General features: G+C 33.3%; 1 protein-coding gene across 2 annotated transcripts; it reads right to left on the bottom strand.

The window, feature by feature from the left end:
- Positions 1-4,766: 4,766 nt before the first annotated feature.
- On the bottom strand, positions 4,767-11,585 carry LOC100500341 (cornichon superfamily protein). Of its 2 annotated transcripts, none has more exons than NM_001249651.2 (4): positions 11,313-11,585; positions 11,021-11,202; positions 7,656-7,778; positions 4,767-5,030 (listed from the first exon to the last, which is right to left on the bottom strand). In NM_001249651.2, exons 1-4 carry the CDS (start codon positions 11,388-11,390, stop codon positions 4,964-4,966), a joined length of 450 nt encoding a protein of 149 aa, NP_001236580.1. In that variant the 5' UTR covers positions 11,391-11,585; the 3' UTR covers positions 4,767-4,963. The 2 variants fall into 2 exon arrangements, with proteins under 2 accessions (NP_001236580.1, XP_006588398.1); XM_006588335.3 differs by lacking the exon at positions 4,767-5,030 and adding an exon at positions 7,440-7,545 and having other exon boundaries at positions 11,313-11,576.
- Between the last annotated feature and the right edge of the window lie 4,518 nt (positions 11,586-16,103).

Genomic DNA, 16,103 nt, shown 5'->3' with positions numbered 1-16,103 from the left:
GCCATCCACTAGGGAATAAGCCATGGAAGAAGGAGCTTCACCACCAAGATGAGCCTTGGATAAGAAGCTTGGAGAGGATGCTTCAATGGAGGAAAAGAAAGAGGGAGAGAAAGAGAGAGGGGGGAGCACGAAATTGAAGGAAGAAAAAGGGAGAGAAGTTGAACTTTGAATTGTGTCTCATAAGACTTTCATTCATCAAAGTTACAACAAGTGTTACACATGCTTCTATTTATAGACTAGGTAGCTTCCTTGAGAAGCTTTCTTGAGAAAACTTTCTTGAGAAGCTTCTTTGAGAAAACTTCCTTGAGAAGCTAGAGCTTAGCTACACACACCCCTCTCATAACTAAGCTCACCTCCTTGAGAAGCTTCCTTAAGAAGATTCCTAAAGAAGCTAGAGCTTAGCTACACATACCTCTCTAATAGCTAAGCTCACCTCCTTGAGATGAGAAGCTAGAGCTAGATACACACCCCCTATAATAGCTAAGCTCACCCCATGACAAAAAACATGAAAATACAAAAAAAAATTCCTTACTACAAAGACTACTCAAAATGCCCCGAAATACAAGGCTAAAACCCTATACTACTAGAATGGCCAAAATACAAGGCCCAGACGAAGGAAAAACTTATTCTAATATTTACAAAGATAAGCGGGCTCATACTTAGCCCATGGGCTCAAAATCTACCCTAAGGCTCATGAGAACCCTAGGGCCTTCCCTTGGATCTCTAGCCCAATCTACTTGGAGTCTTCTACCCAATGCCCTTGCGGGGTAGGATTGCATCAATAATGATGATATTATTACCTTCCTAGTTGTAAAAAAGTTGCTACAATCTTCATTTTTAACGGTATCATCCATATCCATGTCAACTTCACCAAACATTTGGTTGAAGTAATCATCCTCCATACACACTAAAACTAAAACTATAAAATAAAAAATTACTAAAACTGTAAAATAACAAAATCAAATTTGCTTCCAGAATGACCATTTTGTAACCAAAATATGCTTTCAGAATAGCATTTCCATAAGCAAGAAAAGATGTTTTGGAAAGGCCTTTCCAAAAGCAAAAAGTATATTCCAGAATAGGCTTTCTAGAACGAATAAGCTTCTAGAAAAGGTATTTTGGAACAGCCTTTTCTTGGAATGTTTATTCCGAAAGCAAATGTCAAGAATGTTATTCCGGAAGGGGTCTTCTGAAAAGCAATACTGGGCTTATAGAAAGACTACTCTAGAAGAAGCACCTGCACTCCAGAATAGGCTTTTTGGAAAGGATTTTTTCCTTTCGGAAAGGTTTATTTGGAAGAAAAATATTCCAGAATAGGCTTTCTAGAAAGGTGTCACTTCCAGAGTAGGTGTTCCAGAAACCTTTTTCTGGAAAGGTCATTCCAAAAAACAAAAAAGATGGGAGGTGCAGCACGTTGAAATGTACCTGGTGTGGATAGTTGGAGGAGGAGAGTGTTAGAACCTCAGCCGTCGTTGGAAGAACACTTCAGTTAGAACTTCTGGCATAGTTGGAACCTTTGGCGCTGGAAAGCAGGTGTGCTGCGGGAAGAGGAAAAGAAGGAATGGAAAGGTCTGTGGGAGGAAGAAGGGGAAGAAAATGAAGAAGATACAAGGGGTAGGGGTAGGTTAGGGGTTTTCAAAAGAATGGGAGGTGCAAGATGTGATTAGGGAGGTGTAGAATATAAATCTCCTAAAAATGATTGGCAACAACTTGTAGTAGCCCGATGGGCCCAAAAGGGACACCCAATTATGGTCAAATCTAGGGCCTGGAAAGGACTCGACATGTCACGAACCAAACACAGGGTCAACACACAAGGGGATAAAAGGCCCAGATGCTGCTATAGAATGGGCCCAATCATCAATTATCAGTTGGAAGAAAGGCATACACTTCTTAAGCTGACTACAGTATGTCAAGTATAGTTAAAAGTGAGAAAGATAATGAGGGCCCACTTTAATGGCATTCTCATTCTCATGGATCACAACTATGTTTTCTTTGGGGCCTAATATGTCATAGTCCTTTTAAATATCATTTAGTTCATGATTAGATTTTTCTTTACTAAGATTCCATTTGTTTGTCTCCAAAGAGAGGGTGAAAAAAGAAATAGATACATGGTTTTAGTAACAAGTCTTGAGGTATTTAATCATGATTTTTAAATAGTAAAAATAAGTCTTGTGGTATTTAATCAAGACTATTATGATTTTTTAAGAAATTCAATATAAAGTTTGTTGGTATTCAATTAAGATTTGTTACAACTTAAAAAAAGTCTTATGTTATTCAAAAGCATACAAATTTTGATAGATTCTTTCTTAGGATATATTTTAATAAATTCATGAGACTTTTTAGTAGAAAATACACATTAAACAATCTCACTCAAACCCTTGAGATTTTATTAAACTTTTTTTCTTTCTTTCTTTTCCAACAAATTGACATGTTTTTCTTTTCTCATCACACATAATCCCTTGTCTCTTTGTTGAAAGTGGTAGACTATCATAATTTTTTTTACTCTTTTGACCAATGGTCAACATGTCTTGAAATGTGTGATATGAGAAATCTTTTCAATTCTTTGAATTTGTGACATCTTGATTACGTGCGTATACATATAAATGAACGTGAATATATATGAACATGAGAAATATATAATTTTAATGAACATGAGAAGCTAACTCGTGTATAAGTGGATAAATATATAAATAAGGTTTGAAACAATTGTTGGACATGTTTTTTATTTGGTAGGATCGTTATTGTGAGAAAAGCTACAAGTATCCATACTACTGGCAGACATTATGGTATATAATTTTTATACAATTAACATGATTGATTATTAAGGGGGAAAAGCCTATTGTGCTTGTAAATATGCTAGGAAAAATTGATTTGTTATGTAACATGTTTATGATTCTTTGTATAAGATGAGTTTTATTAAAAGTGTTATGTGAGCAAAATTCATGAATCTTTATCAATAATTTTATATGTTTTTTAAAAATTCACGAAGTCCTTTAAAATCTTAAAAACCCATAATGTCCTTTTAAATCTTATGAATTCATACTTTGTAAATCCATTAAAATCTGAATTACAAAATCCTAATTATAAAAGTCTTTTAAAAAAAATCTTAAAAATTGTTACATACTTATAAAGTCTAATCTACGTGATTTTTTTATGTCAAAGTAGTCTTTTAAAATGTTAATTCAATACACCCCCTAATTTTAACATTCACTTTAAAGAATATCATCAAATGATTTTTTTATATAAAATGATGTACTTTAAAACAAAAAAATATTCTATGATTAATGTGTTTGAAAAACATCATTTTTAGTCATTTGATCATTGTTATTGTATAAAGAAAACAATACATTTTCCTTGTGCTATCATACCAAACGTGTTTTCAGGAAAAGAAAATATTCACAAAATTAACAATGTTATGTATCATAATTCATAAGTCATATCATGATTTCCCTTATAATAAACTAGGGATGATCGCAATTCAATTATAATTAATAATAATAAAATAAATAAAAATAAAAATAACTCAATCCTATCATAAAAGAAACTTGTGATTCAACTTACATCAATTTAAGAATAATGTTAAATTTGAACAGACTAATCCAATTTATTGTGATTTGAATTAGATCAAGTATTTTGATTTTCCCCTATCTTTTTTTAAGGATAAAGCATAAGTTTAGTCACCAATTAATTAGAATAAGAGTAAAGTCCCAAATTAATTTTTATGACTATTTTTTTAATGGACAACATTTATCAAATAAAAACAAGTACATAATAAATATAAAAAAAACATTATTTCAAACTTTTAAATCTCGTCATAAAACCACAAACTTGATCTAAATTACAAACTACAAGTGAAAATAATCTTCAATTTATTCGAAAATAAAATATAAGTTCATAATAAGGTTAAAACTAATTTCAAAATAAATATAAAAGAATTTCAGTATAAAAAAAAGATAAAATAAGAAGACTAATTTAAATTTAGTCATGTTTCCAATTTGACTCAGTTCAATTTTTAGCATGAGAATCAAAAACCGAACCTCATTGAGTGAGTGTTCAGTATTTTGGATAACAATTTGCTCGATTATCAATTTTATTGGACTAGTTTAATAGTTTGGATTAATTCCTGAACACTTTTAACGATAACTCAGTGGAAGTGTTGCAAGAGATGTAAAAAGAATAGTTCTACGCATAATATGAAGAATGAGGACTCCTAAAAAATGAGTGACAAACACTTGGAAAAACACAATCAACCACGCTATTAATTTGATGCCAACTTGTAAAAAAAAAAAAATCTAATGAAAATTTTAATCTATTTTTGAAAGTAAATGCATAACTATGACCTGACGAACAATTCAACTTTTTTTTTTAATCTGTACAGTATTACTTCAATGGTGAATAAAAAATGTAAAAGTCATTTTAGTTTATTTTACACTCAACCTCTATCGTCCAATGTCTGGTGGCATTGTGACCACGGGCATCTAGTTCGGGTATTTTTTTTTCTGCACTTCCGGTATTACTTCCTAGACTTCCCATGATACTACCGGAACCGTCATTCCAGCAACAATATGGAAGGTGCAAGAAAAAATAAATGTTTGGCTATCTACGATTCTATCCCTTGATAAAAAAAAAATAAGCACAAGCATAACTCTTGATCACTTTAGCACGCATGCTTTGTTAAACATCCAAATAATATGTACCACTGAAATTATCTCAACATAAAATAAAATTCGTAGGACAAGCTATTTCAAGTGAAAAATACTTGGATCAAACAATGGGGATACACAAGTTTGCAATCTTTCATTCAAATTAATGACTAACATTTCTATTTCTGCGAACACCTGAATTATAAGTGTACAACTAATGGTACAGATTAAGTCACAAATTCCCACCAAAAAGGGGGCCCTCCCAGCAACTAAATAAAGGGTGCAACTTACCCAGAGTGTCATATTGCAAATGTTGTGGGTTACCAAAGGTTTCCTATGTCTTCATCGTCTTCGATGCCTAAATAGTAGACGGCGGTTAATGTAAGCCTGCAAATAGAAAGTTGGTAGAAAAGTTGACCTTCAGGTTCCTTGAGGGAGTTATAAATATTTAGCCATGAAGAATGAAGCTTGCAAGAATAATCGTAGAATATTTCAGATACCAGAAGGGAAATTGTCCATTTTATTTTCCCAAGGGAAGGACAATTTAAGAAAAACCATAAGAACAAAAAGGAGGAAAAAAGGCAAGCGAGAACATGTTTAAATTTCTTTGGCGTAATACTGACTGAAATGGTTTATAACAAAAAGATACAAGATGGATAGACACAGAAAACCCTAAGTTAAGAAATAGGAGGATACAATAGTCCCAGTAAAATAAAAACACACAGACAAATATTTATTGTTTTGATAAATTATAAAAAGCTATCTTGCTTTTCCACATATTAGCAACATGCTTATAACCAAAATACATTTAGGAATTAGGAGAATTCAAGGTTCTCATCTCTTTTTTCCCATGGATCAAGGGAGGCTCTACAGAAAAGGAGGGTCCCTAGGGGTAGCGCACAGGGAGACCCATGAAGGAGAGATAGAAAGGAGTTGGAAAAGTGGCTTATATGATGAAGATTGGCTAAGATTTATAACTTATAAGGACTAGCCATATTTCTAGTCAATGTGAGATCTCAACACACCCTCTCATGCCCATGACTAGACATCTAGAGCATGAATAAATGCATGTGGCTCAATAACAACACCTCACACCTAGGAATGGACATCTAGAACATAGACAAATACGGGTTGTCCAATAAAGAATTTAGGATAAGCTCTGATACCATCTTAGAACTTGGGCTTAAAATCTAACTCAATCCCACAAAACCAGCTTGTAAGTTGAGAACCATCTCAGCCCTATAAGGACTACATAAGTCATATCTCTAGTTGTTGTGAGATTTTAACACAGTTCTTGTAAAAGAAGCCAAGAAGTCTCCCAAAATTTCTTAGAAGCAACTAACAGTGATTTGAGGAGTGTATTTTAGGATCAGTGCATGAGTGATTATCCACCTTGAGGCAAAAGGGTTTGTGGAGGATTATATTAAAATATTGAAGTGTTGGTGGCACAAATGGCTGAGTTGGCCAAAGTTTAGCTTCTTGGTTACTTCTTGAGAGGTTCGACTGTCCGAGACAAGATTTGAAGCAAGTGACTGAAGTCAACAATCTGGCCAAGGGCATCAAGGAGGAGCTGTGGGGCAACAAAGTATCACCATGGTGGATTAGAAGCTGTCAACTATGTGCAATTGTTGGGTCATGTCTCCAATCTCAAGGCCTGGACTCAAGCTTATGGCATCTATTGGAAAAGGAAATCATCACCAAAAAGTGGTCCATTCATTGTGACAAACCTAATGGATCCAACCAGTTTAGATCAAGAATAGTTGTCAAACGGCAATAAAAGAAGTACAATGGGCCCAAACAACTCAGAGAGGAGTTTCCCAGTAGGGTATGCCCCAGAAGTTCTCAAATGGCAATAAGTTGTTTTTATCTTTGTTTTGATTTTGTTTTATGTTTTCTCATGTTAATATAATACTTTATTTCTATATAGAATTAAAATATTGTATTACCATTGGAATCATTAATTCTTTAGTCAAATATTATCACAATTTGGTATCTTTTGAGTGCATTTAGTCATTATATACTTACAAAGTTTTAGGAAAAAAACAAATTATTACTCTAAAAAGGTTTAAATTTTACAAAATAATTTTCTTTTAAATATTGAGACCCCATTAACCCAACCCGACCTAACCTGTTTATGATTAGGTTGGGTTGGGTCGGATATGTAAAAAAAAAAATTCACAAACCCAACCCAATCCAACCTGAAAATTTTTTATCGGGTTCGGTAACGGGTTTAGCCAAACCCGACCCAACCCAACCTGTGCACACCCCTAATTGCAGAAGTCATTTTTTCAGAAAGTAAATAACTAATAATATCTCAAATAATTATTTTAAAAGAATAAGATTCTATTAATATGCAAGAAATTCATAATCCTTTTTTTCTTAAAAGAAGCAAATCTTTTTAACTTGCATAATTACATTTGGTATGTTCTATATTTTTCAGATTTGGATTTTGGAGGACAAAATACTTTGAAGATTTATTTAGGTCACATAATGCATGTAGACAAGGAACCCAAGCATTCTCATATGTGTAAGCTTATGTGTAAGAATGACACAAAAACAATTAAAATTTCCAAACTTAATATCAATGAATCAAGGTCACTTGACAAAACTTCACTCATTTAAATCAATATTGGAGACCAAAGGAATTAGAGTTAGAGAGGAAAAAAATATCGGAGGGGCTTGTCAAGAAATTGTAATTACAGGATTCTAAGAATCTCTATAAGACTAAAACCATGGCATCTGAAATGATTAATTTCCTAATGAGATAATCTACTAAAGAACAGTGTAGATTGCATGTTTCAGGAGGATTACAAAATTTTCCTAGAACCCTATAGGATTCAACCGAATGTCTAATTCTTCAAACTTGGAACTGTAGAGTATTACTCTTCCTGCAGCAAGAATCCTAATGGAAGGCCTTAATTAGAAAAAAGAAATAGATACAATGTAAGCAGTAAGACCATTCAAGCTAAACCACAGTAGATAAGCATGTTCTATTTTAAGGGTGTGACAAACCTGAAGATAGTAACAATGAGAACTGTTAAGTATAAAGCAAGTTTGGCTATCCGATATTTCTTCTCGGCATTAAGTACCCTAAACACCTCAGTAACATCAATAAGATGCTCTCTTTTCACATACCTGAATCATGGAAATGGAATAATATGACAAAATAACATAAAACACGTTTAAAGAATAAGCCCTAAATGAATGTATGAAACAAGTACACACATAAACTCATTATACTCAAAAATACTGTTGTTGACACTTGACATTTCCTATCCAATATGTATATCACCCCCAAAATAATTCAACATTTAGATATACAAGTTGGAAAACTTTTAAACATGAAAGTAACCTGGTCATGTGGCATGGATCATGGCATCATGCCTTCATTTCACTTTACAAAACCAATAAAAAAGGTTAACAAACTAATAGCAACATATTTCACTTACACAACTAGTTAGGTTAACAAGTTAAATGGCTCAAGAACATAAATTAGAAAACTATAATGCCAAAAAATAAAAAATAAACCTCAAAGCCAAACAGAGTTTAAAGAATTCCATCTTATTTGTCTGAAGTATCTAACAGTTAATAAGGATAAAAAAATCCAACTGAATGCAGTTTCAATAAAAACCTCCAGATCCAAACAGTATAATGAAAAGATTAACAAATAATTTCATGTTGACTGCCAGCCTACAGTAGGAATACAATATTCAATATATTTGTGTCTTTCTCAATCTCTTTGGTGAGTGAAAGAAATTTGATAATAAACAGCTAAAATATCTAAGTATTGAAAAAGGTTTACAATGGCTTTATGATAGGATACAGGGTTTGGGCCTAAGCCTTACAACTGGGCTGAACACATTAGTTAAAATTGCTGATGTGGAGCCAGTTGGTTAGAGGAGAGGAGGCAACATAGTTATAGTGAGAGGGCATGGCAAGGGGGAAAATTATTCTGTATTGTGTAGAGACAGCAGATCCTCAGATTTATACAGATTTGGATCTCCCCATTATAAACTTCTGAATGAGAAGAACATGCACACCGCAACCCATTTCTAATTATGTTACGTATGCGAATCTTTCATCATTTATCAGTATTTGACACAATTGCAACTAATGTGGATAAGGTGGAAATTCCTAAAATTATACAGAAGGCTATGGGACATCAAAATAGAGAGCTTGTGATTGAGAGCTCTTCCAGAAAATCATACTAGGGCTATTGTTCAACTACCTGACAGGAAGAGACGAGTGGGGTGCGAATGGACTTTAACAGTTCAGTACAGTCAGATGACAGCATAGAGAGTTTCAAGTCTAGATTGTTAGCTCAAGCCCCAAGGGTTACAACCTATGGCCTAGATTATGACAAAGCATTTACTCCAATTAAAACTTATGCAACTTAAAAAAAAAAAAAAAAATGACTCAAGCAAAGTTGCTTTAGTACTTTTTCAGAAGTAAAAAGTAATAGTTTCCAAAAAGAAGAAAAAAAAACTTCATCGTGAAATCTTTCTTATAAGAATCTACTACAGGTTCCTAAAGGTAAAGAAAGATAGGAGAGTTGAACCAAGGGAATCTCATTAAGGATGATGAGGAGATAAAGTCTGTCAGCAAACAAGATATCAAGAAAAGGTGAAAGAGTTACTTTCACGAGCTATTTAAAGGACACAACATTATATTGTACTCTGATAGTCTAAACACTAGAGAGGAGGAACAAAACTATAACTTCCATCATAGAACTTGGAAATCTAAGGTAAAAGAAGCATTGAAGAGGATGGATAATGGCAAGGCAGACTGGATAATATATCTATTGAGATATGGAAGGGCCAAGAAAAAAACATATGATGATTGACAAAGTTGTTAAATACAACTATGACTTGTGAGGCCTGAGATCATGTTGGATGAGGGGAGATGTACTTTAATCCCAATCTATGAGAACAAGGTTGACATTCAAAGCCTCAAATTATTGGGGGATTATGCTCATGAGCCATTCTACAAAGCTATGCGAGGGTGAATGGGAGGAGCTTAAGACAAGAGATCATATTACCAAAAATCAATTTGATATTATGCCAAGGAGGTCAACCATGGTTTCAATATACTCACTACAAAGATTAATGGATAGATATTGGAGTAACCAAAATGAATTAAGCATGGTTTTAGTCCATATAGAAAAGGCATATAATAAGGTGCCTAGAGAAATACTGTGGAAGGATCTGGAGGGAAAAAAAAAGAAGAGAGAGAAAGAGAGTTCATATTGCCTATATTTTCAAGCATTTGAAGATATGAACAATGGGTCACAACTAATGTGAGAATACAAAGAGAGGCCACAAAAGACTTTCCTATGAACTTTTGTGAGCCTTTATTAGCATTTATTTGTTTTGTTGTTTATATGAAAACATCTCTTAGATGTATAATAAAATATCCAGAATGACAAGATAGGTATGAAGAATATTTCAAAGAATCTTTTGCAAACTCAAATGTAGACTAGTAAATTAAAAAGCCAAATAACTAAACAATAAACACCACTGTAGCCAAACAGAGAGTTAAAAGAATTCCATCTACTTACTCTGTCACAATGAAATATTCAAGAGCTTATATGACAAAGAGGGGGAGAGGGGGAATAAATTATCAGAATAATGCAGTCTCAATCAAAACCTCTCAAACAGTAAATAAAGAGAGCAAAATTCCAATTCCATTCACACAAGTCAGAATAATCGCACTACTATTATCAAATCATATCATACAAGTACTTCACCCCCTTATTCCCCAAGCAAATTAGACCTGTACATACATCTATGTAGATAACAAAAAAAAAACATAAATCAAAATGTAAATACAAAAGTTCTCCAAAAACTTCAAAAAGTGCTTGGTTTTCAGTTCAGATAAATCCTTCGAAAGTAAAACTCTTAGGCCTGACAAACTTTCCTATAAGCACTTATAAAAGAAAAATAAATAAATAAATTGAGCTTATCTGTGAGTTAAAACTTAAAATCAACTCATGCACTTTAACTTTTATAAAAGTTCTCTCATCTAACTTCTCCAAAAGTTGAAGCAACAGAGTTGATTTAAGCCTACCAAATAAGTTCAATTCATTTTACTTTTTTTTTGTAGCCATAACATTATTATTATTTACACACAGACACAGCATCTACAGCAAAAACTATCACACCCAAGTAAGTCAAAGAACCAGGGCTTTAAATTGCGGTCGCGTGAAGATTTTCACAGTTACGAATGAATTTGCGGATTCTGCGATGTGGATTGCGGTCATGGCGGCCTAAATGTTTCACACCTTTGCACAAAATTACATTAAAATGTTTTATATCATTATATTATATAATCTATAAAATAACCCACCAAACACAATGCCATTCAAAAAAAAAACTTACAGCCTGAGATGATAGCAAGTAACAGGAACAGTGAGCAAAAACATGAACCAGTGGCCAGTGAAGAGGCAGAGGGCACACAGTGCACCCTGCCCAACGAACTCCGGGAGGACGAAGTAGTTAATCCGCGATGCCGCGTCGAACGGGTTGATGTAATCAGATTCCAAATCAGATAGAATCAAAACCTTAAGCCCCCAACAACAACAACAACAACAAAAATCACAATAACTAAAAAAAAGTTGTATTGAGAAGAAAAACGAGTGTGAAAAGTAAAAGGGAAATAGAAGAAGAAGACCTGGTAGAAAGTGGATGCGAGAAGGGCAATATTGGAAGGGAAACAAATGGCGAGCCAGAAGAGGAGATTCCAACCCATTTACTTACTGAGTGACGAGAAGAGAGGGAGCGGAGCAAAGTAGGGTTTTGTGAAGGGTAAGTTGGAAACCGAACCCAACCGATTTGAAATTTCAAAAACTGGGGATTATGTTGTTGTGAGAGTGATGAGTTGGGAACAGAGTAAACTGGGGAGTTCGACTACATGAATATTTTCACGGATCCTTAACAGATGAATTGGATTAGGATTTAAAAGAAAATATGAAAAAGTTTTGTGCTATTCATTTAGAATTTTTAAATAGTGACTTTTAAGATTTTTTAAATAACATAATAAAATCTAATAATATTTAATTATGATTTTTTATAATTTTAAAAAAATGGTATTAAAAAATATATAAATTTAAGAAGAATTTCAATAAAGATTTCATCATTATCAAACTTTTTAATATAAAATATTTATCAACTAATTTCATCATATTTTATTTGACATTTTTTTATTTGCTACATGACTTTTTTTTTCTTTCATTACAAATCTTCTCTTTTCTATTTAATATTCTTCAAAATACATATATTATATATATTTTTTCTATTCTTTTGAAATAAAAAATATTAAATATACTTTTCCCCTATACACTTTTCCTTTTATTTTTTAAATTAAATTAATATTTGTCTTATGTGCTAAGACTAATCATATTTTTATTATACTAATTATGTCCATAAAATATTTGACGCAATGTTTTCGTGGCAGTCACTCTTAATTTCGTCCACATAACTCATTAACTCTCTTACCAATTTTCCACCCTCATTATTCTCTTCTAGTGTATGTTTATTATTGCATCTCATTTAATCATACTATTAGGTTTACCATGAAATAATTATAATAATAAAAAAAAATAAGAAAATCAACATATCCAAAAGTGAGAATGAGAAAATATTATTGTAAGAAAGGTCAGTATAAGAAGACATAAAACTAGAATTAATATAGTTATTAAAAGATTAAAAAAATATTTGGATTTTACTTTTTTATTCAAATCTCATCTTTTCTTATATTTTTTTCACTAACTCTTGTAATTTTAAATGTATTTTTTAAAAAATATCAAAATATTTTTAAATCTTATATAAATCTATAAAATCCTTTACAATCCTTTAAATTCTTATGATATAAATTCATTAAAATCTAAGACGACTTCTAGCATGAAAGAGCGAAAGAAATCTTGTACGTACAAGGGAGGTGTAAAAATTTTTTTAACTATTGGATATATTATTTTTTGACTTCATTGTAAAACGCCCTATTTTGTTTATTACACTAAATTGATCTTCTTATTTTTAATTTATTATTTAAGTTCCTTTATATTTCAAAATACACTATCTTAATCACAGAGCTGATTTTAACTGTTATATAATATATAAAATAAAAATAAAGCTTATATAAGTATACATATTTTAATTGATGTGAAAATAGAATTTAATCTTATATATTATATTTTAAAAGAAAATGTATAAGATTATAAAAATATAATAAATTAAAAAAGAATAAAAATTGAATTTTAAACTATTTTCGCATAAAAATTATATTAATATTATATTTTGTATCAAATATTCAAATGAGTACTTGAGTGTAGTGGTAAAAGAGTGAGCTTCTTACTTCAAGGACCATGGTTCTAGTTAAAATTAGATATGGGGACTAAGATAATGTATTTTGAAATATAGGAGGACTCAAATAGTGAATTAAAAAATAGGAGGACCGATTTATTGTAATAGGTAAAATAGAAAGACGAATTTTGCAATTAAGCCTATTTTTTTAACCAAAGGTGAATTTTTTTTTATCTTTTTCTTTTTTTCTTCTTTTACTACTTTGTTCCTCTGTCCCCATCTCTCCCTCCCACCCACTCAGAGAGATTGACGTTCTATGCGTGCCATGTTCGACCAACGTCGCGCTTGTGGTCGCAAGAGCCTCGACACAACGTTCGCATGAGCTTCTCAATTTTGTGTTGTTTGGGTTTTTTTTTCTTCAGATTTGGTTGTTGCTTAATTGAAAGAGAAAATGGGGAAATGAAAGCCATTTTCAGACCTGGTTGGGAGAGCATAAGAATTTTGGTGTGTAAAAGGGGAAGATCTTGTATTTTTTTTCAGATCTAGTATTGGCTTTGTGTAAATTGACTATGTTGATGATGCTTTGTAATTAATTGTTGCCTGAAAAATCTTATTTCCTGAAAAAATTATGTAAATTTGAGAGTGTTATGGTGGTGGTGGTGAGGTTTTCAGCACAGCGATCGAAGGAGCGGGTGCGTTCGGTTCCCTTGGGGCGATGAGGGTTGAGAACACCTTCTTGGCACGATGGAACTAGTCGTCACCAAAGGGGGATTTCTTCAAAACAGCGATGACGATCTCGGCGAGGTGTTGGAGGTTCTTGACGGCGTCGAGGCTGAGGGTGTTGGTGTTGTGGTTGTGCGCGACAACAGCGGTAAGTCGTCTGTGGCAGTATGGTGGGTTGCATTAAGAGTACGGAGAGCTTGCCGAAGGAGAAAAGGATAAAGGTGGAAGGGTTGAAAAGCCACCTATGAGAGAGAAGATTGAATCAAGGGAAAATGGGGAAAGAAAAAAGAATAGATACAAGAAGATGATCTCACGACCCAGATCAATTTGTGACCAACTACTCACAGTTGTTGCACTTGCAAGACTTGTTTTGCTCTTGCATGATAGAATTCGTCAAAAACTAGAAATAGAAAGGGAGCAACACCCCGAATTTCATGGGGTAACTGCCTAACTGGTAAGATGACAATAACGTGTTGAAGAGATTAACGTAGAGTTAATTGAAGGGGTGATTGAATAAATAAAAAATAAAAAATAGAGTAAACTCCAATGACTCTCTTGAGGTTTGCTTTATTTATACTCGACACTTCTCTTTTTTTTTACATTACTCTTTATAGAAAGTGATAAGGGAGAAAGAGAGAGAGGCATATGAGTAAACTGGAATTCGGTGGTACCCTACAATGTGTAACTACCCTCATATTTATAATACTGGATTAAGCATATACAAATACTTGGGTCAAGCTCGTATACATACTAGAATCCTTTTATTCTAAATAAGTCTAACATAATGGTTCTAACACTCTTAAGTCTTACCCATTTCTTGGGCCCCTTTCTCCATAACTTTTTCCCTCTTCACTAGAACCCTTGTTCCCAAAATTGAATTGTCTCTCCTCCATTCCCCAAAGCACCCTTGACCCTAAATGTCATTGCCCTATCCCATATGACGGTTGCTTCACTTTTGACATACTTGTCGAGGGAGAGTGAGAGGATGTGACACCCTCTACCCCTCACATATATATTAATAAAGGAATAAAAATTCAAATATTAATTAAAAGTATTTTTAAAACATTTTTAAATACAAGCTTTTCAAAAGGGTAAAAGGCTCACGTTCACTTTCTTCTACATCATATTCAAACTTGTCCAAATAAATAATAAAGTCATCTCGACATAAAGAAGGTCATCTAAGTTTCATACAATTAATATAGACCCTATATTCTAATGTCACATCCTATCAGAGCATGGTGTTCCCGTGTCCTCTAGCATGAGGTTCTTCATAGTCATCCACCTATTCATTTGGTCCCCCGAACACAAAGTTCAAGATCATCACAGGACCCAAACACAAACAACAAACCGGGAGTGAGTTATCACATTTCTAACTAAGAGAAACAACACAACATATAGTAGCCAAATACAATTTACTTAGCATATCTCACATTATTTCATCACTTTGTCATTCATCAATCACACTTTTCATCCATCAATCACACCTTTCAATCATCAATCACAATACACAGGAATCACACACTCCGATCAAGACATAATAACACATCAATTTCATAATAAACAATTAGCAAGCGTATGCGACAGTTATGCTAAGACTCAAGCCTATATGCAATGTGGTATCATGTCAGTGAAAAACCTTGTCGGGCACCTAGGAGTACATGACAAGACAAACCACACAATAATAAGTCAAGTCACTCTCACTAGGTAATATCATAGGGAGACCAGTCAGGGTCACAGTGTTTTGCGAGAATGCTCCAACCATATGGGATCAACATAGGCTTAAAGGAGCACTCAAACCGTGTGACCCCCAAGGCCTACACTCCGAAGAGTCCGTCAGGGCCTCTCCCTCCTGATTCAGGTCCAACCCAAAAAACATTTTAGCACACAGACTCTATCTATGAACTATACAAAACACACGACTCCTCAATTGTTCTCAAAAATAATTTTAACCCGTCGCCCTTTAAGGGTCTTATCATTAACTCGTCGCCCTTAAAGGGACTTAACATCAACTCGTCGCCCTAAAAGGGACTTAGCATCAACTCGTCGCCCTAAAAGGGACTTAGCATTAACTCGTTGCCCTTGAAGGGACTTATGATCGTGTGATTGTACAATTCATAGTTCACAACTCAATGTACACAACACTTCAATGCACATATATATCTCAATCATATACATACTCAATTTATCACATACACTTAATCCCAATCACAATGGTATAATCTCAATTTAACATGTTATCACACCTCATGAATCATATACACTTTATCTATGAACTATGCAATACACACATTTACTCAATTGTTTTCAAAATCATTTTAACTCGTCGGGTTCCCACAATGGATCTCATCACAATACTCGTCGCCCTTAAAGGGTCTTACAATTGTGTGATTGCACAGTTTATAGTTCACAGCTCAATACACACATCTCATCTCAATACACA

Source organism: Glycine max, chromosome 10 (genome assembly GCF_000004515.6).
Source record: "Glycine max cultivar Williams 82 chromosome 10, Glycine_max_v4.0, whole genome shotgun sequence".
Lineage (NCBI taxonomy): Eukaryota > Viridiplantae > Streptophyta > Magnoliopsida > Fabales > Fabaceae > Glycine > Glycine max.
Note: the sequence above shows the minus strand (reverse complement) of the source record. Positions and strands in the feature narration are given on the sequence as shown.